The sequence below is a fragment of the Cinclus cinclus genome, chromosome 18 (assembly GCF_963662255.1).
Source record: "Cinclus cinclus chromosome 18, bCinCin1.1, whole genome shotgun sequence".
NCBI classification, from domain to species: domain Eukaryota; kingdom Metazoa; phylum Chordata; class Aves; order Passeriformes; family Cinclidae; genus Cinclus; species Cinclus cinclus.
In genome coordinates, this window is record NC_085063.1 from 7,744,347 (window position 1) to 7,766,142 (window position 21,796).

The 21,796-nt window shown below is 57.1% G+C and overlaps 5 protein-coding genes across 7 annotated transcripts; 2 read left to right on the forward strand and 3 right to left on the reverse strand.

The window, feature by feature from the left end:
* Positions 1-10: 10 nt before the first annotated feature.
* SNX21 (sorting nexin family member 21) lies at positions 11-1,912 on the reverse strand. The gene is made up of 3 exons (XM_062505176.1): positions 1,528-1,912; positions 1,210-1,344; positions 11-908 (listed from the first exon to the last, which is right to left on the reverse strand). The coding sequence occupies exons 1-3, from the start codon at positions 1,768-1,770 to the stop codon at positions 237-239; spliced, it is 1,050 nt and encodes a 349-aa protein (XP_062361160.1). The 5' UTR covers positions 1,771-1,912; the 3' UTR covers positions 11-236.
* A 6-nt stretch (positions 1,913-1,918) lies between these two features.
* Positions 1,919-5,289, forward strand: TNNC2 (troponin C2, fast skeletal type). Its single transcript, XM_062505339.1, has 6 exons — positions 1,919-2,166; positions 4,329-4,402; positions 4,500-4,643; positions 4,730-4,844; positions 4,923-5,059; positions 5,138-5,289. Exons 1-6 carry the CDS (start codon positions 1,919-1,921, stop codon positions 5,167-5,169), a joined length of 750 nt encoding a protein of 249 aa, XP_062361323.1. The 3' UTR covers positions 5,170-5,289.
* A 734-nt stretch (positions 5,290-6,023) lies between these two features.
* Positions 6,024-6,745, forward strand: LOC134051242 (regulator of G-protein signaling 9-binding protein-like). Its single transcript, XM_062504893.1, has 2 exons — positions 6,024-6,216; positions 6,309-6,745. Exons 1-2 carry the CDS (start codon positions 6,024-6,026, stop codon positions 6,743-6,745), a joined length of 630 nt encoding a protein of 209 aa, XP_062360877.1.
* Positions 6,746-7,049: 304 nt separating this feature from the next.
* On the reverse strand, positions 7,050-8,727 carry UBE2C (ubiquitin conjugating enzyme E2 C). Of its 2 annotated transcripts, XM_062505070.1 has the most exons (6): positions 8,252-8,727; positions 8,153-8,180; positions 7,935-8,021; positions 7,554-7,758; positions 7,357-7,416; positions 7,050-7,217 (listed from the first exon to the last, which is right to left on the reverse strand). In XM_062505070.1, the coding sequence occupies exons 1-6, from the start codon at positions 8,350-8,352 to the stop codon at positions 7,159-7,161; spliced, it is 540 nt and encodes a 179-aa protein (XP_062361054.1). In that variant the 5' UTR covers positions 8,353-8,727; the 3' UTR covers positions 7,050-7,158. The 2 variants fall into 2 exon arrangements, with proteins under 2 accessions (XP_062361054.1, XP_062361055.1); XM_062505071.1 differs by lacking the exon at positions 7,935-8,021.
* Positions 8,728-9,039: 312 nt separating this feature from the next.
* Positions 9,040-13,405, reverse strand: DNTTIP1 (deoxynucleotidyltransferase terminal interacting protein 1). 2 transcript variants are annotated; one of them, XM_062504907.1, is made up of 13 exons: positions 13,275-13,405; positions 13,130-13,200; positions 12,902-12,998; positions 12,668-12,766; positions 12,098-12,166; positions 11,775-11,831; positions 11,465-11,526; positions 10,968-11,013; positions 10,449-10,507; positions 10,207-10,267; positions 9,837-9,908; positions 9,555-9,610; positions 9,040-9,198 (listed from the first exon to the last, which is right to left on the reverse strand). In XM_062504907.1, the coding sequence occupies exons 1-13, from the start codon at positions 13,359-13,361 to the stop codon at positions 9,060-9,062; spliced, it is 975 nt and encodes a 324-aa protein (XP_062360891.1). In that variant the 5' UTR covers positions 13,362-13,405; the 3' UTR covers positions 9,040-9,059. The 2 variants fall into 2 exon arrangements, with proteins under 2 accessions (XP_062360891.1, XP_062360892.1); XM_062504908.1 differs by lacking the exon at positions 9,837-9,908.
* Between the last annotated feature and the right edge of the window lie 8,391 nt (positions 13,406-21,796).

The following is a 21,796-nucleotide window of genomic DNA, read 5'->3' on the forward strand; positions in this document are numbered from 1 at the left end:
TGAAGCACCAGTGTGGGTGGTGGACCCCCATGAGTCCCCAGCCCTGCAAGACAGACTAACCACAGAGAAAGTGCATTCAGGAGACAGCTTCCAGACATGGGCTGTGGTGCCCGTGGGACTGTGATGCTGCTCCCCTGCCCCACTGCTACCCACGGCACTGCCCTCTCTGTTCCCAGTTGCCACAGGTGTGAACCCCCCAGAGCCCTTGCCCTCCCGTCCACGTGGGCACAGGTGGCTCATTCCAGAGGCTCCTTGATCAGGTATTCCTTCAGGGAAGGCTGCTGCTGCAGGGGCAGCCCAGCTTCCCGCAGGTCCTGCAGCCGGGCCTCCGAGCGCCGCTTGTCCCTGCCCACCTTCCAGGCCAGGTGGACATGGGCCTGCAGGAAGGGTCCCAGGAGTGGGTGGCTGCCCTGGGTCTCAAGCAGCTGCAGCGCCTGCTCACAGCAGCCATGGGCCTCACTGAGCTGGTCCAGCTCCTGGTGGCAGACGGCCAGCCCAGCCAGTGTCAGCAGGAAGCGGCCAGAGTTGCAGACCCCCAGCCGGTCCTGCAGCCGGTAGGCATTGGCCCAGGTGGCCAGGGCCTCACGGTACATGCCCGTGCAGGTCAGGCGCTGTGCGGCCTGCAGGTCCGGCAGGAAGAAGAACTCGAGGAACTCAGGAGAGCGGCGGATCTCATCAATGGAGTGCAGATGGGACAGGAACTGTTCGAAGGCTCGGCTCCGCTTGGCAATGGTCTCAGCAGTGAAGTTCCGGCGCAGTCTCTTCCTGGGGAAAGCAACGCTGGCCATGTCGCAGCTGAAGCGGCAGCGCAGGCGGCGGTTCAGCTGCTCAAAGTCTGAGTAGCGCCGGGCGATGGTGGCAGGGGCCTTGTCAAACTGGCCAGAGCGGATCAGGTAGATGGTGTAGAGCTGCAGGGGAGGCAGGTGTCAGGCAATGCTGTGGGCACGTTGCTCCTGGCATCGGCACAGCGGGGTGTGCGGCCACAGTGGGGCTGGGCGAGTTTGCCCAGACAGAAGGGAGTGGACTGGGCTGCTGCAGCCACAGCATCCGTCAGCAATACTTACCTGAGGCTCATCTGAGCCGCCAGCACCATCCAAGCAGCACGGGGAAAGAGAAAAAAAATAAGCGCCAGCCCCGTGGGATCCCTGCCCCGGGAGAGCGGGACTCGCACCCACCCCGTGCCCGCCCAGCCGCGCCGGGCTCACTCACCACGTACTTGGAAGAGCGCTCGTTGACCACGCTGGCGCTGGTGACCTCGAAGAGCAGCCGCTGCGGTGCCAGGCTGCCCCGCGACCTCCGCCACAGCTCCTGCAGCTGCCGGGTCAGCAGGCTGCCGCCGGGACGCTCAGCCGCAGAGACCCACTCTGTGCCGGGAGAGGAGTGTCAGTGCCCTCCGTGGGGACAGGGCTCTGACATCTGTCGGCCTGCCGGACGCCACCATCGCATCAGTGTCCCTGGAGTCACCCCAGTCCCCCCCCCCTGCTCACCGCCCCAGCACTTGCCTCCGTCCTCCGTGCCTGCTGCCGCCCCCGGCGCCTGCGGCGGTTCCTCCAGCTCCTCGCTAGCTCCGTCCCCTTCCTCCTCTTCCTCGTCCTCGTGGCTGGTGAAGCTCAGGGTGCCGCTGAGGCGCGTCGACAGCCCCTCGGTGTCGTCCTCCAGCTCCGAGCTCTCCGGGCAGTCCTCGGCCTCGCCGCCGCCGCCCGCCGGCTCCTCCCGGCCGCCCTCGCCCGCCAGCGCGTGCCGCAGCCGGTGCAGGATGCGTGCGGCCATCGCTGCCGGGGGTCCGGGCCGGGGGCTGCCCAGCGCGGCTCGGCCCCGCGCGGGGACAGCCCGGCCCCGGGACACCCTCCCGGTGCCTGCCCCTGCCCCGGTCCGTTCGCGCTGTCCCGGGCCGGGCCGAGCCGGGTGGTGCCAAGCGATGGCCGCTCCGCCACGGCTCGTCCCGGGATCCTCCCTGCGCGGCTCCGCCTCCGCCGGGAACCCGGATCGGGGCGGCGGAGCCGGCACCGCCCGGCACGGCCGGGATCGGGGTCAGCGCCTGCGGAACCGCCCGGGACTCCCGGATCAGGGGCAGGGCTCAGTCCGGCGCTGCCCGCGGCCCCTGCCTAGGAACCGACCTCGCCCTTCCCGGTATCGGCTCCTCTGTCCCCTGTCCGAGATGTCCTGGTCGGGCCAAGCACGGGATATTTACCCTGGGGCCACAGGAGCTCCACGCTCCGGTGCTCGGCGCTGTGGTGTCCCAGGGTCTTGCTACCCCAATACCCTGGCACCGCAGTACCCTGACAGTCAGGTTCCCCAGCACCCCTGTGTCCTGGTACCCCAGACTCAGGCTCCCGATCCCACTGGGATGTCCCTCAGGTCACTTTGTCACCTAGCCACCCTGGCCTCAGTTGGCCTCGACATGCACCCCATGGCCAGGCTGCACCTCCAGCACTTGCCCAGCCTTTTATAGTGCCTGCCTGCTCACTCCTCACCACTTCCTTGGGAATGTCTATAAATATCGAGGAAGCAGCCCAGCTGCTGCCATCGCTCTGTCCCTCGCTTGCTCACTGCACCCTTTTCCAGTGCTTTGCACCCCACCCGGGCTCAGATGGGACCCCAGAGCTTCTCTGGGCAGGGTGGGATGCACTAGGGGCTGGACTTTTTTGCAGTTCCCACCTGGTGAAACTTGGCAAAACCAGGAGCCAGGAAACACCTGATGTCCCTGGCACTGGGACCTTATGGGACATGGATCTGTTACCCTGACCCCACTGCAGCCCTGACACTCCGAGCACCACAGGGCATGGGCTACTTGGCTAGTGCGTCCCCAGAGCCACCAGACCCAGTCGGTCCTGGCAGCAGTGGCTGGCACGGTCTGCGAGTGTGAGGACTGAGCCTTCGAGGAGGCACCGGGCATAATTCCCACTCCTCGGAAGCACGAAAAAATGGAGCCATTTCCGGAAACAGGTGCCAACAGCGCTTGGGACCCCAAACCATGGGGTTCAGGCTCCAAATCTCTCCAGGGACTTCATGCCCCAGGCCCCACTGGGGGCCCCCCTCCTTATCTGGGGCAGGGGGCTGCAGCACTGCTCTGCCTCGGACCCCTGGAGCAGAAAATGGGGGTGCAGAGGGGGGAAGCTACACTGGGGAAAACCAGCTTGGTATTGGGAGCTTGGCCCAGGAAGGGCTGTGTTTTCAGGGGCCAGTGGGTGATAGTCCATGCCCCTTACAGAGGGGGGACCCTGTCCCCCTTACCTGAGTGACGTTGATGGCTCCAGGGCTATTTTTAACCCACTCATTGCTGAGTTGCCTTGGGTGGGGGTGTTGGGGGTGGGCAGAGTTGCGCTCTTTCCACAGCTTCGATCCCCCTCCTGAAGGGCTTGAATTTCCATCCCAGCCTCATCCCCACAGTAATCCCAGCCCTTGGCCAATAGAGCTTTGGCTAAATTAGGTAAAGGCACCAGTTGCCAGTGAGAGGGGCTGGGTGCTGCCGGAGCACTGATAGGCTGAGGGGGCCAGGGGGCAGTAGCTGGAGACACATCCCACAGAGGAGACACTACAAATTGGGGTGCCAGGGGCACCACGAAGCTTCTGGGAAGTCCTGCTGCAGGAGCTGGTGATTCTCTGGGGGTGGGAAGCACCATAAATTCCCAAGATGGTAAGTGCTTCTGTGTGCTGTGTGGCAGGACAAGACCTGACTGGGCAGGAGGCACTGGGGGGATGTGGGCTATGGAGGTGCCTCTGCCGAGGGCAGTAGGGATATGGTCCCCAGTGCTGGGCTGGCCGTAGCAGTTAAGGATGGGAAGCATTGGGGTGGTGCAGGGTCCCTGCAGGACAGATCTGAGGGTGGCCGTGTGGCTGCTGAGGGTGTGGAGGTGCCCAGGGACACACCATCTGAGCCCTGTTTGAAGCTCAGGGCTGTACAGAGGCAGAGGTGGCTGAAAGTCGAGTGCTGGGTCATGCTGCTGGCTCCATGGCTGTCCTTCGCCTCCAGGAGAAACTCGATCAGGGTTGACAGGTGCCACGGCTGTAGCCCCAGCAATCCCTACAAGGGGAGCTGAGGAGATCCCAAAAATAGCACTGCGTGCCCAGGATGCCAAGGCTGTACACAGGGACCATGACCCCTGCACAATGGACCCCCCCAGATAGTGGGGGATGTGGGCAGGCAGCCCCCTGCAGCCCACCATGTTCATGGATGCCTGGAAGGCATCAGAGCTGTAGGGGTTGCTGGTGTCTGTGGCTCATGCCAGCACAGGATCACCCTGCAGCGGGGCAGAGGCTCTTCCCACAGCCAGGCACTGCTGGGCCATGCTGTGTGAGGCGTCTCTGGTCTGATATGGGTGGTGCAGTGACCCCTCCCTTGCCTTGCAGACGGACCAGCAGGCAGAAGCCCGTGCCTTCCTCAGCGAGGAGATGATTGCGGGTGAGTGTGGGGACAGCAGGGACAGGGGCCAGACATGGCTATGGTGCAGGGCTTGGCTCTGCCCCACTGCACAGAGACCTGATCTGTCTCTCCACAGAGTTCAAAGCCGCCTTTGACATGTTTGATGCTGATGGCGGTGGAGACATCAGCACAAAGGAGCTGGGGACGGTGATGAGAATGCTGGGCCAGAACCCCACCAAAGAGGAGTTGGATGCCATCATTGAGGAGGTGGACGAGGATGGTGAGCAGCCCTTGGTGGTTGGCAACAGGGATGGGTACTGGACCCTGGGCAGGCAGCCTGACCCACGCTTGGCTTCCTCCCCACAGGCAGTGGCACCATCGACTTCGAGGAGTTCCTGGTCATGATGGTGCGCCAGATGAAAGAGGATGCCAAAGGCAAGTCTGAGGAGGAGTTGGCTAACTGCTTCCGCATCTTTGACCGGTGAGTGTGGGGGCAAAGTGGCCCATCTTGTCTGTGGGGCAGCAAGTGAGATCTCATCCCTCCCTTACTCTCCTGCAGGAATGCAGATGGGTTCATTGACATTGAGGAGCTGGGTGAGATCCTGAGAGCCACTGGAGAGCCTGTCACTGATGAGGACATAGAGGACATGATGAAGGACTCAGACAAGAACAATGATGGTCGCATCGACTTTGATGGTAAGCAATGGCCTCAGCCAAGCACCCATGTTGTGCTTCCAGGCAGGGCCATAGGCTGAGGCTGCTGCTCTCTTGCAGAGTTCCTGAAGATGATGGAGGGTGTGCAGTAAGGGACCAGACATTCCTCGGGCCGGCTGCTGCACCCAGCCCTGCTCCCCTGCTGTCCAGGGAGCAGCAGCTCCACAGCATCTGGCCCTCAGCCCTGGCTGGGACGTTGCTCTGTGCCAGGGTCCCAGTCTCATCTCACCACCGGTGGCTGAGCTTTTCCTCCCATCTGTCACCTGTGGCTTTTATTTAAGCCTCAATTAAAGAGGAAAGGTTCGAGCTGCTGGTGCAGGATTTCACTGGGGATGCGTGGGGAGGGGGCTGTGGCAGTGTGTCCCTGCTCTGCTCCCCAGGGAAGGAACGTGGGCAGGCTCACACCACAGGGCAATGCTGCAAGGGCAGCCCAGAGCTGTGGTTCCCACAGACTCTTGGGCAGGCGCCAGTGCTGAGCTCAGAATTTCCGTGCAGAGCAGCTCGTTCACATGCCAGAGAGTGAGGGAGCATGGCCCTGGCCCTGAGGGTCCTGCTCCAGGGCAGGGCTGTTGGACCACAGGGGTTCTAGAGAGTCACCACTGCCTGAGACCCCCATCTCCCACCCACAGGACCTGTGTATAAGGTCGAAGGGTAGGAGCAGACCCCTCCCTACAGGGGAAAGGTGACACTTGTCTCTGTGTCTCTGAAGAGGCCGTGCCAGCCTGCTGGGCATCACAGCTCCCTGGGGAGCAGCTAGGGTGGAGCACAGCAGGGGGATAAGGCGTGGTACCGTCCTCGGCCAAGGTAGGTGGGACCACTGGAACCAGACACAGCTCAGGGCTGGTCACACTCGCAGCACCGTGCTGCGGCACAGGGCAGCCGAGCCCCCTGGAGAGGCAGCGACCACCGAGGGAATCCTGACCCTACCCTGTTTTCACGGGGTATAATGGCACCAGACAGAAGGGATGCGTGCCGTGGGTGGGGGGCAGTGGGAACGTGTGCCACAGCCCAGGTTGCCTTCTGCAAGGCCACGGCTGGACACCGGCAGCTGGTGCTGCGGCTTGGGGGGAGCGGTGACAGCCCTCGGCTGCGTGAGGAGCGCCGCAGGAGGAGCACAGAGGCCCTTGAGCTCAGCACGGGTAAGGAGGGAACTGCTGGAATGGGCAGCAACCATGGGGAACCTCTGCATCCACACTGGGGCCAACAGGGGCTCAGCATGCCTATCCCACAGGGCTGCGGCAGGTGCTGCTAGCGGGGCTGCGGCAGACCCCAGCGAGCCCTCTGGAGCGGCAGGAGCTGGAGCGGCTGTGGGTGCTTTTCCTCTCCGCCCTGGAGCTCTTCCTGCAGGACTTGTACAGAGCCCAGCATCTCTGCCAGCTCTTCTCCATGCAAGGGGGTGATGTTGCCCCACTGCGCACTGGGCTGGGGGACTGGGGGCTGCCCAGCCGGCGAGGAGGGGGTCCCACACAGCCCCCAACCACCCAGTGTTTGGAGGAGGAGATCGAGCAGGTGAGGGCCACGCTGGCAGAGATGGAGAGTGGAGCCAACATTCCACCATGGACAGTCGAAGCCACAGAGACTACTACACAGCCAGCAGAGACAAGCAGCACCACAGACAGAGTGGCCTGGGGAGGCCCCTTTGCTGGGCACTGCTGTGGGGTGCTGTGAGCTAGGGGGGCAGGAGATAGTAGCAGAGGTGGCACCCCAGTCACAGAGCAGGGAACAGAGGCCCTATGTTCCCTTACAGTCCTCAACCCCTGACTTTGCAGGTGATGGTGGGGGCTGTTCCCACCATGCAGAGAGAATGGGTCCACTCCAGGCCCTCAAATATTGATAGAGCTCCTGTTACTCAACAGGGATCAGTGTCGCTTCCACTCTCCCTGCCCAAACTTGCAGAGGAGCCTCTGGCCACTGAGGGTGTGCCAGAGCTGCTACAGAATCCCCTGCAGAAGTTCTAAACGTGCATTTATTTATACATTAACCGTGGCTCGGACTGCAACATTAATTTAAAAACAGCCTATGATACAGAACATGGGGGATGGCTGGGAGGGAGTGGGTAGGTTGGGGGGCAGTGGTGATGGTCAGGTCTCCTGGCTCTTGGTCTGCTTGTTGTACGTCTCCCGCACATACTTCTTGTAGGCTGAGGAGAGAGGAAGAACATGATGCTAAGGGTTCTGAGCAGGAGCCAGGGTAGCTGTGGGGCCAGACAGGCACTGGGGGCTGTGCTGCTGCCCATACCACTGGGGAAGGGATAGGAGAGTTTTCCTTCGGGCACTCACCGACTTGGTTCTTCCAGAGCTCAGCAGCATGTGTGTTCAGAGGGCTCTCGATGTTCGGCTCTGGAAACAGGGGCTGGGTCAGCTGGTTGGGAGTGACCTGGACACCCTTGAGCCCTGATCTGGGTTGGAGATTCCCACCACCACCCCCCCCCTTCCCCCATCACTCCACTCCACAGCAGTTTGTCTATGAGACCCACCTGCCAGCAGGCTCTGTATGGAAAGCAGGATGGTGCGGACATCATACAGCGCTGACCACTTTTCCTTGAGGATGTCGAGGCAGATGTTGCCCTGGGTGTCGACGTTGGGGTGGTAACAGGGGGTCAGGAATCGCACGGTGGGTGCTGTGTAGGGGTACCCACTGGGGAACTCCAGCGACAGCTTGTACCGCAGCTCCTCATAGGCCTGGGGGTGGGAGACGAGGGGGACAGGAGTCGGGGGAGGCCGTAGCCCCAGAGGTGCAGGAAAGCCTCGGGGAAAAAGAGATACAGGGGCAGTGGAGGGCTGGGACCACCCTCAACTAAAGGGAGGAAGGTTGGGCAGGGTCAGAGCCCTCCCCAGACCGGGATCTCGCCTCTCACCGTCCCGGCGGCGCCGTCAATGGTCCCGATCCACTTGAATAGGTTGTCGGACTCGGGGAAGGCAGAAATGCCTTTGTCACCGGACATCTGCGAATGCAGCGCGTCAGGGCAGCCCAGGACACCCCCCTACCTCAGTTTAGCCCCAGGTGTCTTTGGGACCCCCAAAGGTTTGGTCCCAGGATCCCCAAACCCCGACTCGGCCCCGGGGCCCCACTCACCATCAGCGCCATCAGTTCTTGCTGCAACCTGCGGGGAAAGCGCACGTTACCGGCCGGCTCACCGGGGCAGCCCCCGCCCTGAGCCCTGGCCCCGCTTACCTCTTCCCCACCGCTCCTCGGGCCGCCGTGGCCCCGGTCTCGGCCGCTTTGCGGGCAGCTGCGCTAGACACGGCGGCGGGGTCGGCGTTCTGTGAGGCCATAGCGACTCCCGGGTCACGGACGAGCACACCGGCCTCTGGCCGCCACTGGACGCGGCTCCCGCTCCCGAGCGGCGCCGCACCGGGCCGCGCTAGTTCCTTCCCGCAGTCCCGCTCGCGGCGGGACTCGGGCACCTCTGCGGCTCTGTCGGTGCCGCGCGCTGGTCAAGGCTTCCCTAGTGGGACTCCCCAGTGCCGAACGGCGGTGCCTGGGCTCTCTCGTGCGGCGGTGGCGGCCCGAGCCTAACCCCCGTTCCACACGTTCCCCGGTTCAGAAGCAGCTCGATCCACGACCCCTTCTTCAGCGAAAAAGCGGCTCGGTCCCGACCCCTTCTGCAGTGCAGGAGCTGCTCGGTCGCAGCCCCAATCCCGGACGCTCTCCGGTACGCTCGTCCCCCACGGCCCCGCCTGGTCCCGCGCCCCGTTTGAATATTTCCGCGTGCGGCCCCTCCACCAATCAGCACGCAGCCCCGTTCGAGCCGCCCAATCACCGCCCGCCGAGGATGCAGCTCCCACGGTAACGGCCAGCGGCTGCTGATTGACAGCCGGCCGCTGATTGACAGCCGGCCGCTGACGCACAACGCTGTGATTGGTCAGCGCCCCGCGAGGCAGGTCCCGCACGACCTTAAATGGACAGACGCGAGCCCTGACCCCCCCCATCCTTCCCAGGAGGCGGCGAGGTGGGAACGAAGCGGCTTTATTGGAAGGCATCAAGGTTCGGGGGGCTCCTCGGGGGGCGGCACATCCCCCCCGCGGCGAAGCGTCTCCATGTGCTTCTGCATCTTTTCAGTCATCCAGGCTGGTGGGATGAAAGGCTTCAGCTCGTCCAGCCGCAGATCAACAGAGTCCCTAGGGAGGAAGGGTGGTGAGACCAAGAGACTCCAACACCCACTGCTGACCCCAAACCCACCATGTCCCATGGCACCTATCAGTACCAAGCCCAAAGCCACCAGGGATCTCAATCAGCACTGAGCTCAAACCTACCATGAACCCCCAACCAACACCAAGTCTAAACCTTAGCCCCCTAATGTGGTCCCCCGGGCACCAAACCCCACCCTAAACCAAGTCCCATAACCATCATGGAGAGAGTCTCTCCAGCACAGGATGCCCCTGTAATGCAGCACTGAGAGGGCACATAGTGGGGGCCCCCAGGGAAGCAGCCCCAGGCACAGCAGCACCTTCAGAGCTTCTGCTTTGGTCCTCACCTGTAATCCTCACTGGCAGCCAAATCCAGAATGTCCTCTTCAATGAGGAGGTAGGCCTGTGGCACAAGGGGGGACACCTCAGGGTGCCTGAGAGGGGCAGCCAGGGCAGGGCCACACCCCCCCCAGCCACTGCTGTCCCCGTGGGAGCCAGCTGTGCCTCCTGGCCCACACCCCAGTCATGTGGGCAGGAGATGGACCTTGGCAGCGCTGTGTCCCCACGCCCTGCCTATCCTGTCACCACTGCCTGGCCCTGTGGCAGGCCCTGTGCCCGGCCGTACTCACCATCTTGCCCCCAATGGCTCTCATGTGCTGCTGCTCTGTCAGCCAGTGCTTATCCTGCGGGTCGGCCGCATACTGCAACAAAGCAGCAAGGACCGAGCTGAGAACGGGTGACAGACCCTCCCCTAAAATCCCCCTCCTGCGGGACTCTGCCCCCCGCTCCGCCTGCCCTGCTCCAGCCTCAGCTCTGGCTCTTGGCAAATCCGCTGCCACGGTAGGCACGCAGCGCCACAGGCTTGTGTTATGTGTGCTAGCCAGACCTTGGGAACGTGCTCCAAGATAACAAACAAGGGCATGGGGGAGGAAGTAAACAAGGGAGCTGAAGTACATGCTCCCAGTTCCCATGGGAAATCATCTGGCTGTGGCACCTGACCTTAAAGAGGTGGGGATGCTTGATGTAGAGTCGCCCTCTTGTTCCTCCCATCCCGAGAGCTCTGCAACAGGAACATGAAGGGTGTTAGGGTTGTGGGGAGGGCAGCTGCAGTGGCACAGGGACACCCCTCTCCTCCCCAAGCCCTTCCTACTGCTTTTGAGGCAGAGAAGCGAAGTGACGGGAGGAGTGTCACGGGCTCCTGCCTGGGGACACCACCCTCCATCAACAGGGCCATTCCTTACTTGTTTGCTCGAGATCCCAGCACAAAGGTTGTGGTTTCAGTCAGTCGGGATGGATCCCACTACAGAGCAATTGGAAAAGGGGCAACATTAGAAATGAACTTGCTGCTGGCCATGCTCCACAAGCTTCGGCTCTCTGACAGGGAACTTGGAGCTGCCTCCAGACTGGGAGTGAGCTGGCCACAGACCTCCAGCCTTCTGCAGGGGAGGGACGTTATATTCCTTCTGGGCTGATCTAAGAGTTTCCCTCGTGGGAAACACTTGTGGGATTCTCCTGGCTACTCCTGGTCTCCTCAGGTCTCCCTCAGCGGCACCACACCGCAGGGCTACAGACTATGGTGCCTGGGGAGACCAGCAGAGGCCTCCGGGCACTTCGCTTCCTCTTCTTGCTCCACCCCTGCCCAGGCCCCCATCAGAGCAGAGCACAGCCCATGCTGTCCTGGGCTCCTGCAGCTGCAGGGCTCTGCTAGTAGGAGCAAAGGGGAGGAGAGAGGGAGCCCAGCAGTGTCGGACAGCTAATACCTTTGGTCCATCCCTTTTCACAGACTCAGAGACTTTGAGCTTCCACCTGAGGGAAAGGAAAACACAGTAAGAATGAGTCCCAGTGGTACCAGCTTAGTCACCACCAGCAGCAGGGACTGAGCCCAAGCCCTTCCAGATCCATCCTTTTTCACACCCTCCATTCCCCCATAGTACCCAGCTTTGGACCCTCAGCTTTGCTGTACATTCTCCTCTCCTGGCAGCCCAGATCCCACCATCCCCCATGTCTCACCACTCACTCTGGATTTGGACCTTTTCACCCCTTTGGGCCTGCTTAAAACCTCTTCTTTGAAGATCTTTGCCTCCTGAGGGGAACACCTCAACCTAACCCTGCTTCTGTCCACACCCAGAAGAACTCCCATCACCTCTCTGCAGGAGAGGAGTCTGTGGGGTTTCTGTGCTCCCCACAGGCAGCCTCTGCCCTCCCAAATACCCCTGCCGTCCCAAAACAGGTGCTCTAGCTCAGGGTTTGTACTCACGCTGCCATGCCTGAGACTCCACGGTCATTTGACAGGCTCTGTCCTGGAGGCCGCCCCTTCCTCTGCATGGAAGAAATCCTTCTGTGACTCAGCTGTGCTGGCTGAGGGAATCCTCCCAGCAACCCTCCCTCTCCCAGGGAAGCTGCTTCTTTTGTCACAGGCAAAAACACTGCCTGGCACCAGAGTGAGCACCTCCAACACCTCAAAAAAGCTATCTGTGCACCTCCATGCACTCGCACAGTGGGAATGGCCAGGAATGAAGGCCAGGCTTCTCAAAACATAAAATCTTGTGTGTGGAAAATCATCCTACCTTTTTTGGAATGGGGTTCCCTCGACGGCTCAGCTCCTCATCCATCTGTCGGGCACGCTGGAAGAGGAAGGGCAGTGGGATGAGGAGGGCTCTGCTCCCTACCTGGCCAGCTGAGCATTGACCCCAGCCCATCTCTGTGAGCAGTACTGAACTGTAAGAAGCAGCACCCGCACGTGGGGTTCTCCTTGCCCTGTATTCCCTTCAAGCCAAACATCTCCCACTCTGCCTCTGCACTACTGCACTGGCAGCCAAGAAGATCCCAACTTTTCTTCTCCCAGCTCTCAAAAGTCATTTAAACCTCTGCGTACAATCACAACAATTACCTTTGGCACTGCCTGCTCATGAGGCAACCTGGGAACCACCTTTTTGCCATCGGAGAACAACAGTTTGGCCTGAAGGAAGAGAAAGGAGGTTCCATAGATTCTGGGCTGAGAGAGGGCTCCGCAAGCAACTCCCACCTCTACATAGCTAATGCCCTAAAAGCCCTGCAACACCTTTGGTTTTGTAGTGCAACCAGGCCATGCTTACACAGACAGCCAGATGCAAAAGAATAATCTGAGCACGATAAATTCTGGTGAACTGGCAGATAAGCAAGATGCAAAAGGAAAAAGTCCTGCCCTACCCTGCCACGACCCTCTGATGGGTGCTGGGAGCCAGTTTCTGTGGGACTCCAGCAGTGTGCCATTTTCCTACATCAGCAGTGAGAAGAAGCAGCACAGGCTGCCTAGCCCTGACTTCTCCCTTTCTCCCAGTGAGAATGAATCCCAACACAGCAGTAACATAAGGGCTGAAGATGTCCCCTCACGGTTACAGAAAAGCTGTCAAGAGTGACACATTCTAGCCAGGCTGCTTTGCTTGGCTGGACACCCAAGAGACACTTCACCAGCACCCACCTGCTCCAGGCAGCTCCTACAGGTTTCCTGGATGAGCTGCTCTGGGTCCACCTCCTCCCCAACGTTATCACGTACATTGATTGCTGCTGTCTGGAAAAACTGGAGAGTAAAAGGCAGGACAGGGTGACAGCCTGCGCAGTGTCGGCTCAGCTCCCACAGAGAGGCACGATGCCCTCGGTGGCGGCCGAGTTGTCCCCACGCACCTGCAGCTGCCCACCTCTCCCCAGCGCCCACCTTCATGTACTTGTTGAAGATGCCCTGGATCTCCTCGTTGATGCTGGGCTGCAGCACAGCGCGCAGCAGGTCCATGGACACGCTCGGGTCCGTGAAGCTGCGGGTGGAGGGGTCAGGAGGCGGAGGTGGAACCCCCCCGCCCCGGCCCGGTCTAACCCGATCCGGTTGTTATCCCGGTTCCCGCTGTTCCAGCCTCCCTCTCCACCCACCATCCCGGTCCCGCCGTACCTGGTGGTCATCTGGGAGCGCCGCCCGCGCCGCTGCACCTGCCGGTGCTTGATCATGATGTTCCAGGGGCTCTGCGGGACACGCGCGTCAGCCGCGGCCCCGCCGCCGCCCGCTGCCCGCCCGGCCCGGCCCGGCCCCTCCTCACCGTGCTCACCAGCTGCTCCTCGGCCTCACCCGGGCCCTCCTCGCCCGGCGGCCCCGGCTGCTGCTCCGCATCGCGGGCGGCCCCCATGGCCCCGCTCCCGGCTGCGCTGCGAGGCACCGGATGCGCGGGGATCCCGCGGATGCATCATCGGGCCCCGACGGATGTGACGCGTACCGGGGAGTGGGGCCGGGCCGAGCCCGCGGCGGGAGCGGGGTGGGGAGGCCCGGGGGGACACCCGGTGTGTGTTCGGGGGGGACACCCGGTGTGTGCGGGGGGGACATCCGGTGTGTGTGCTGGGGGGACACCCGGTGTGTTCGGGGGGGACACCCGGTGTGTGCGGGGGGGACACCCGGTGTGTTCGGGGGGGACACCCGGTGTGTGTGCTGGGGGGACACCCGGTGTGTTCGGGGGGGACACCCGGTGTGTGTGCTGGGGGGACACCCGGTGTGTTCGGGGGGGACACCCGGTGTATTCGGGGGGGACACCCGGTGTGTGCTCGGGGAGACACCCGGTGTGTGCTCGGGGAGACACCCGGTGTGTGTTCCGGGGGGACACCCGGTGTGTTCGGGGGGGACACCCGGTGTGTGTGCTGGGGGGACACCCGGTGTGTTCGGGGGGGACACCCGGTGTGTGTTCGGGGGGGACACCCGGTGTGTTCGGGGGGGACACCCGGTGTGTGCTGGGGGGGAACACCCGGTGTGTGCTGGGGGGGAACACCCGGTGTGTTCGGGGGGGACACCCGGTGTGTGTTCCGGGGGGACACCCGGTGTGTGCTCGGGGAGACACCCGGTGCATCCTGAGTCCCTAAGTATTAAACTCACTGTCTCACCCAGAGCGGGACCTGTCGCGGGTGGTCTCTGACCCCGAGATCCGAGTACCTGCAGCTGGAGTGGGAATGCCAGTCTTTCCACGGTCTCTGTGTTCCTTGTATAAATTTTCATAATCTCTGTGTTTCCTCGTATAATTTATCTTCCTGGAATCTCATTGTTTCTCTGAGCAAAAACCCCAAAACAACATTTCCTCATCTTGTCTAATGTGTGCAGAATAGTCAAAACACTTTTTCATGTAGTTTTCAAATCTCCCCCCATGTGGTCAAAGAGAAGCTTTTCCGTTGAATCATTTGGTTAACAATTTGCATTGGTAAACCATTTACTATTTTGCTGGCAACATTCTTCATCATTCCAAGATGATTCAGTAGGAGAAATCAAGCAAAGGGAATTTGCCAGAGCACAGGGTGGGTCTCGCTGTGCAGAGTAGAGGTGTGCTCTAGCAGCCGTCTCCCAGCACTGTCCCTGTCCTATGTGCCAGTGGGGCAGCCCTGAGCCATGCTGCGGGGAAAAGTGGGATCTACTTTCCACCAGCTTTGAGAAATGCTCCATGTTGTTTCATTTGTGCTCAAGGGATGAGTGCATGTGGCACTTGGAGGCGTGATGTTATTGACAAGGTGGTGATCAGTCAAAGGTTGCATTTGATAATCTCAAAGGTTTTTTCCAACCTAAATCATTCTGTGGTGCTGTGACCAGTGATGTGGGGGCTGTGTTAGTGCTTCCAGAGGATGTTGTGCTGGTGTCTCAGCAGCTGTCACTGCAGCCTGTGGCTGTGTCCCCTCAGTGTGACTCTCCTGCTGTAGCTGTTGGCTCAGCAGCAACCACACTGGGCTGCCATGGAAGCCTGGAGTGGCTGTGGGAGCAGAAGCTGCTGACCCATGGGCTCACATGCTGGAAGAAGCTGCTGCCTTTGTCCCCTCCCTGCTGCTTTAGCCGGGGCTGCACCAGCCTGGGGTAGGCTTTGGGCTGTTAGACAAACCCAGTGGTGGATGTGGGCCCAACCAAGTCACCATCAACATTTACATAACATCATTATCACCAGCACTGGGCTGCTTGTGCGCTTATTTTGGTTGCCCCAAGTTGTCAGCAACAAAAACAGGACATTGCCCAAAGGAGAGGAAGATCAGCTGTGGCTGTAGGAACCCCCAGGGAAAGGTGGGGAAAGTGATACTGTTAATCTGTGGGACTGGCTTGCACTCTGTACCCATCTTGATGGACAAATAGTTCATTGTGTTTATTTGAATCAAGTGAGGCTGAGATCAGATCTTTGGAAAAATTTCCAATTAACAAGAAGACTTAAATCCTGGAACAAATTCTGAATGACTGAGTTGCCACTTTTGCAGGGAGAGGGATGTTTTCCAAGAGTGTGTCAGAACAACATCTGTCAGGGATCACCTATGTGATACCTTATTTGGGTCTACTCCAGGCCATGGTTTTTAATGGTAATTTTTCCTGGATCTCTGTGGTAACTGCATGTCTGCCAGACGTGAACACCTGGTTCACGGCTGAGATTATCCATGTTCCTGTTTGATTCTCAGGAAGACTGGACAAGTCCCTCTGACCCTCAGTATCCTCAGGCGTTTATTTCATCAGAGCAATTTGCTTGTCAGACATTCTCCTCCATTAGTTCCCTAAATGTTATCCAGGAGTATGGTGTGCTAAAACAGAAATGTGCCAAAACTATGGTGTTGTTCCCAAAAGGAGGAACCACCAGGCAAGCACGGGGACAGCTGCAGTGCTAAGCTCTCCATCGTGCCACTCCTGAGGCTGGAAGGAGCCCTGCGATCCCTCAGGTTGTTCCAGATGCTTTGAAAGGTGCGTGGAAGGGAGTGGGCACTGCTGACACAAGCTGGCCAGCACTGCCTGCTCGGGGGTGTCCGGCTGGGGGTGATTAACAGCCACAGAAACGCGCGATAAGCACCGGAACGTCGGGTCCTGGCAGGCAGCTGCGAGGTGTGGAGCACCAGATCTCCGGTGGACATGGCTCGTGGAGGAATTGCATCTACCTTGAGTCACAGCAGGAGAAGGATAAAGCTATACTTAAAGCATTTTTTTCTTGCTACGAGCCGTCTTCCCACAAAGATTTGTTGAGATTTGTGCAGAGCTGTGCTCCTTCCCTTGCACTGTCCCTGCATCATCCTGATGTGATGTTGATGGAAAGCTCTTTGAGCATGACTTTGCTTTTCCAGTGCTCCTGTCAAGTGCCAGCTTAGAGTTGTAGTAATAATATCAATCTCAAATCAATTTTAATTTCACTCACTCCACTGTTGTAAATTTAAACTTTGTCTATTATCCAGAAACTCCAAACTATTGTGCTTGGTGCTGATGTGTACTGGGCAGACCAATCCTTAAGTTCTCCTATCCTATTGATGCTCAAATGAAGCCTTGAATATTTGACCCACAAAAATCTGCAAAGAGTCTCGCGTGAAACAGTAGCTTTGAATGAAGGGCATTTCGCATGTAGAAGGAGGGAGCTCCTGGTGCTGCTGCCAGGTGCTCTTGCCCTGTTCCTGTTCCATCCGGGATGGCAGGGCCAGGACAGGCTCCTGCCTGCAGCAGAGCCAAGCACTGGGGCAGAGCCCGGCGCTGGGGTCACTACTGTTGATAAAGGTCATCGTAGGGATTCCTGTTGAGAGCAGCAGTGAAGAATCTGCCTCTGTGCTGTCCTGGTTTCCCCTTCTGTCCTCCCGTCCTTGTGCTGTCCTCCTTGGACTGCAGCCAAGTCTGGATCCTGCTTCTGCCTTGGCTGTGGGTGGAGCTGGAGTAGCTCTTCGGTAAACAGAATTAGAGGCAAATGTGGGAGGTTCCTGAAGTCACCTGTGAGCTGCCTCCTCCCATTCCTGGACCCGGGCTGCCTGCGAGGCACTTTAAATTGCCGATTGGCACAGCCTTGGACACAGACTTCATCAGCATGGCACGAGGCATCCTCCTGCTGGGGCTCCTCGCCCTGTGGGCACAGCTGCAGGCAACACCCATTGCAGGCAAGTATGGGTGGGTAGGAAGAATATCTAAGAATATTTTTTCCTTATTTTCATAGAATCACAGGTGTTCTGCAGGTGCTGGCAGGTGCCGGGTTGCTGCCTTGTGAGGGCCAGGGAAGCTCTGGTGGGAGTGGGGTGGGATGAGCCCGGGTGATGTGGGGCTCACCACAGTGAGCTGTGGCACAGTGCCACCTCTCCCTGACTCCCCAGCCACACCTGTGGCTGCTGGCCCCAGGGCAGAGGTGCCCAGGAGGGCCCCTCAGGCATCAGCCCCACCACGACACTGCCATGAGCTGGGAGGCACAGCATGGCCTTAGGCTGAGTTGCCTCAGTCTTGAGGGCAGCAGGGGTCAGGCAGAGCCCTGAAAACCCACCGGGAAAAGCTGCAGAGAAGACAGCACAGCATCATGGTAAACTGGGCTGCTGGGTGGGAGGGCAGCATGCTGGGGCTGATGCTGCTGCTTTCTGCTCTCCTAGAGTTCCATGGAGTAGCTCCAGCTGGGTGGCCACCACCAGGGCAGCTGGGAAATGCCCTGAGCCTTGAGCCTGGGAAAGACACCAGCATGGTGCCTGACAATGGTGATGGTGATGGTGACAATGACAACAACAGCTCCAGTAGCAATGAAACTGGTGACTCCAGTAGCAGTGAAACTGGTGAGTCCAACACCCATGAAACTGCTGATGATGGCAACAATGCCAATGACTGTGGTGGTGATGATGGTAATAAAAATCAGCTTTGTGATGGCAATGACCATGATCATGGTGACAATGACAGTGATGATGGTGATGATGGTGTCAACGGTGACAATTTCAATAGCAATGAAGATGGTGATGATGGCATCAGTGATGAAAATTCCAATAGCAATTATGATGGTGATGATGACATCAACAGTGACAGTTCCAATAGCAGTGAAGATGGTGACTCCAGTGACAACGAATATGATCACTCCAATAGCAATAAAAATGGTGCTGATTATGGGGGATGGAGATTTTAGATTGTAAGGGTGTCGTTGCACTGGGATTTTCAGAGGTTTTTGGGTTCGTCTTTTGCAGCACCCTGCTCAGGCTTCCAGATTTCATGACTGATCTGTGCCAATAAATGTATCTAGTGAACATGAGAGCTTAGTGTCAAAAATTTCTTTAACAGCTTGGCAACCCAAATGGGGCACTTGGTCACTTGCCCGTTTTCTTCTAAGCACCAGATATCCAAATTTGCAATAGTGGCTGGTTTCACCCAGGAGCTCTAGAGTAAGGAAGGACTGAGTACTGAGTGTCAAATCTCTAAAGGAGGTTAAAGTCTTGCCTTCTACAAATTTGAGGTTTGTGGGTTTTGGAAAAGATGAGCAATGTACCTGTTATAAAGAAGGGGATGCCCTTAGCTGAGGTACTGCAGAGCTGGGAGAAGATAGCTGGCACTACTAAATGATCTCTAAAGCTCACAATGATATTATGCCAGGAGGAATGGCCATATATTACTTGACGTACTGGGGAAAAACCTGCAGAAATGTGGCCCATACAGGGGATTTCAAAGAGATTGTTTTGATTTGCCTTCAACGTAGATTACAGAACTGATACACAGGGCAGATGGACTACTTATATGTATGGGATAACTGAGCTTGGGAAAAGCAGCATCTCAGGAGTGGGGTGGTACATTATATCCTGAGGTAAATTCTAGCCCAGACCCTGCTCCTCCCTGTGTGGCCACTGAAAAAGATTTTCCACTTCTGTTCCTGTTGCTTTGCTTTCTATTCTCACTGCTACTTCACCTACAACTGCCCAAATTCAATCTGGACAATTTATGCGAGTACTGTTATTAATGGGCAGCCAACAATTGTTTTAACTTATATCCATTGGCCTTGGATTACGGGAGATTTAGTGTTGTGGGCTACTAACATGCCAAGGCTGAGGGAAGATGCAGAGCAACGTGCTCAATGATTTTCTTTCAAATTTGTTCTCCACATGATGAAAACTGGCATGATTGGAAAGCTGTGGAGGAAAAGCTAAAGGTGGCCAAGGACTGTATAAAAGATGAAAAGAGCAAAGGAATTTTTTGTAAGATGTTAGACACCTGCATAGAAGGTGCCTGTTAGGATAGGAAAAACCATAGCAGAGAGAAACAAGATCTGAGAGAGAAATAGAAGGTTGATAAGAAGATGTATTATTGTCTTTGAAAATTGAGAAGCTGCATAAACAGGAAGAAAAGGGAAAAAAAATAAAGCTCAGAAGAAAATATTGAAGTTATATTTATGTGGATTCCCTGTCCCCCAACATGGTATAGATTAGAAAACTAGCTGTTATCCCCTGAAGAATGAAATTGAAAACATTTGGGGTAGCCCTGACCATAGTGAACCTGGAGAAGATGATTCTTTGTTTCCTTCAAATCCCCCTGAATATGAAACCAGACACATTATAGAAACAGAAAAAAACAGTGGACCTTGGAATAGAGTGGAAAATTAGACTCCAAACCGGCCCCATTTGATTTGATTTAGATGACTGATTTGCAAGAACACTATGGCTGTAAGCCAGGCCAGACTGAAATCTGGCTAGTGAAATCCTATTAATGCAGACATAATAATGGTCCAGACATCCTAATGCTATTGGACCTCATTCAATTTTTAACGGACACGGGAGCATGAGATTAAATTTTAACACAACAGAATGTTGTTGGGTGTTCAACCTGGTTAGCAAAGAGTTAAAGTTACTGGCGTAAACAGAGCAAGTTCCAAATGCCAAACCACCCAGGTTAATTCATGGCCCCTGGGCAAGAAGCACATGAAGTGCATGTCAGCCACTTGCTTTGCAGTTAGAGATTATAATGGAAACATTTGGGGTTTTGTGTTCTGAAAGGCCAAGCCTGCTGTCTGCTGTTCAGCAGGGTATGGTCCTTCAGCTTAAATACCAACCCTAACCCTGAAATCAGGAGGCTGCAATGTGTGCTCTGTGCAGCACCTGCAATCCCTCATTCGACAATCACTAATGTACCACAATACCCAACTTCTACTGCAGCATAGAATGGGATTTCTGCAGCCACAAACCCATGGATGGCAGCACTGGTTATGAAAGATGTGTCCTTTGTAGTCCCTTTATTAGAGGAGGAAAACAAAAATTGGCTTTTCCTTGAGAAGGGACAATATACCTTTAACAAACTCCCACTGGGTTGTAAACATTCGCTGAATGTTTCTAGTAATTCTTCTGGCAAGAAACCAAATTAAGGGAAAGAACCCCCAGAATGTGAGGGAAGACTGACTAGGGAACAGCTAGAGGTTGTAGCAAAGCTAGAGACTGGTGGGAAGCTGGCATGTGGGGAGAGATCTGTGCTGGAGGAAAAGCCAGAGGTCAGGGGGAAGCCAGAGAAGCCTGAGGAGGGAAAGAATCCTGGATCTGACTATGGTGACAGAGAGGCTGATGATGGCAATGATGATGATGACAGTGATGGGGATGACAGTGGTGATGATGGCTGTGGTGATCGTGACTGCTGAACATTTTCTACTATTTGAAAGTAGATGAGGGCTTGTTTCATATCAGGAGCTGGACCTGTTAGGTGCAAGTTGAACTTTATTTCAACCATATTAGGGGTGTTGTGTAGGTAAAAGACAGAGAGTAGTGAAATGCTGGGCTGACAATCTGAACATTAATACTAGAGTAGATGAAGCTGTAGTTTAAATGTTACTTAAAAATGAATAGCTGGAGTGGACACCCTATAGATCACAGAGTATGAACTGTGACAACTATATTGTAACATGGACCACAGAATTGAGTGGGAGTGAAACTCCCACCTAAACTGACCTCAGAGGGTGTGAAAATAATCATGTGGCAACCACTTGGCAACAAAACAGTGAGGCAATGAAGAGTGAGAAGACCCCAGAACCAAACAACACTCTTGATTTGGACATGATTTGGTCATGTGAGGGACAGGGAGTTTACACTATAAGGGTGTAATTGCCCAGAGATTTCTTAGTTTGGGGTCCTCCTTTTGAGGCTGCAGCTCAAGCTACCAGATTTTGTGATGGATCTGTGCCAATAAATCTGTCTGATGAAGATGAGAGCCTAGTGTCAAAAATTTCTTTAACACCAATGGTGATATGATGATGGTGATGGTTACAGTGATGTTGCTGGTGACAGTGATTACACTTGTTGACTGATGCCACAAGGAATATATGAGGTGAGGAGAGCCCACAGTGTGTGGGTGCAGGGGCCTCTGCCTCACTCTACCAGGGCTAATCCTGGGCACAGCAGTGTTTTGGGCAAGACCTTCTCTTTCCTAATTAACCACACACTGCCTGGATGTAACAAGCTGTCCTTGGTCAGTGCCTGGCACAGCCAGGTCATTGTGGCTGCCCCAGCCCTGTCCCTGCACAGGGACCTTCTGGTGCTGCTCCTGCCCAGGATGGGTTCAGCAGAGCTCTCCACACAGGAAAATCCTTCTGTTCCCTGTGGAAGACCCTCAGAGACAGCTCCAGGCGTGCACCCGCTAAAGACCCACAGAGAATCTCTGCACCAGAGGAAACCTCCCCATTGTGTCTGTGGCCTCAGCTCCCTGAGGCTCCCCAAGCATCCTCCAAAATCTTGACCAGGAGCCACTAGACAGGTACCCCATCCCTCCCACAGGGACTGAAGGTCTCTCAGCAGCTGGTAGGGGCTCACCAGGAGAAAGATGCAGCAGGAATCAGACATTGTTCATCACAGACTGTGTTTACTGAGGGGTGGGGGGCAC

Bases quoted from the DNA above. Each gene is read 5' to 3' on its own strand.
- SNX21 (XM_062505176.1), bottom strand. From the start codon at position 1,770: ATGGCCGCACGCATCCTGCACCGGCTGCGGCACGCGCTGGCGGGCGAG. The intron at 1,345-1,527 runs GCGGCAGCAGGC...TCTGCGGCTGAG, and splicing joins AACCGCCGCAGGCGCCGGGG to CGTCCCGGCGGCAGCCTGCT. The intron at 909-1,209 runs GTGAGTGAGCCC...CCTCCCCTGCAG, and splicing joins AGCGCTCTTCCAAGTACGTG to CTCTACACCATCTACCTGAT.
- TNNC2 (XM_062505339.1), top strand. From the start codon at position 1,919: ATGGCCGCTCCGCCACGGCTCGTCCCGGGATCCTCCCTGCGCGGCTCC. The intron at 4,644-4,729 runs GTGAGCAGCCCT...TCCTCCCCACAG, and splicing joins TGAGGAGGTGGACGAGGATG to GCAGTGGCACCATCGACTTC. The intron at 4,845-4,922 runs GTGAGTGTGGGG...ACTCTCCTGCAG, and splicing joins TGCTTCCGCATCTTTGACCG to GAATGCAGATGGGTTCATTG.
- LOC134051242 (XM_062504893.1), top strand. From the start codon at position 6,024: ATGGCACCAGACAGAAGGGATGCGTGCCGTGGGTGGGGGGCAGTGGGA. The intron at 6,217-6,308 runs GTAAGGAGGGAA...CCTATCCCACAG, and splicing joins GGCCCTTGAGCTCAGCACGG to GGCTGCGGCAGGTGCTGCTA.
- UBE2C (XM_062505070.1), bottom strand. From the start codon at position 8,352: ATGGCCTCACAGAACGCCGACCCCGCCGCCGTGTCTAGCGCAGCTGCC. The intron at 8,181-8,251 runs GTAAGCGGGGCC...CTTTCCCCGCAG, and splicing joins CGAGGAGCGGTGGGGAAGAG to GTTGCAGCAAGAACTGATGG. The intron at 7,759-7,934 runs GTGAGAGGCGAG...TCCCACCCCCAG, and splicing joins TTGACGGCGCCGCCGGGACG to GCCTATGAGGAGCTGCGGTA.
- DNTTIP1 (XM_062504907.1), bottom strand. From the start codon at position 13,361: ATGGGGGCCGCCCGCGATGCGGAGCAGCAGCCGGGGCCGCCGGGCGAG. The intron at 10,268-10,448 runs GTAAGGAATGGC...TTCCTGTTGCAG, and splicing joins CTGGGATCTCGAGCAAACAA to AGCTCTCGGGATGGGAGGAA. The intron at 9,909-10,206 runs GTCAGGTGCCAC...GCTTTGTTGCAG, and splicing joins AGCATCCCCACCTCTTTAAG to TATGCGGCCGACCCGCAGGA.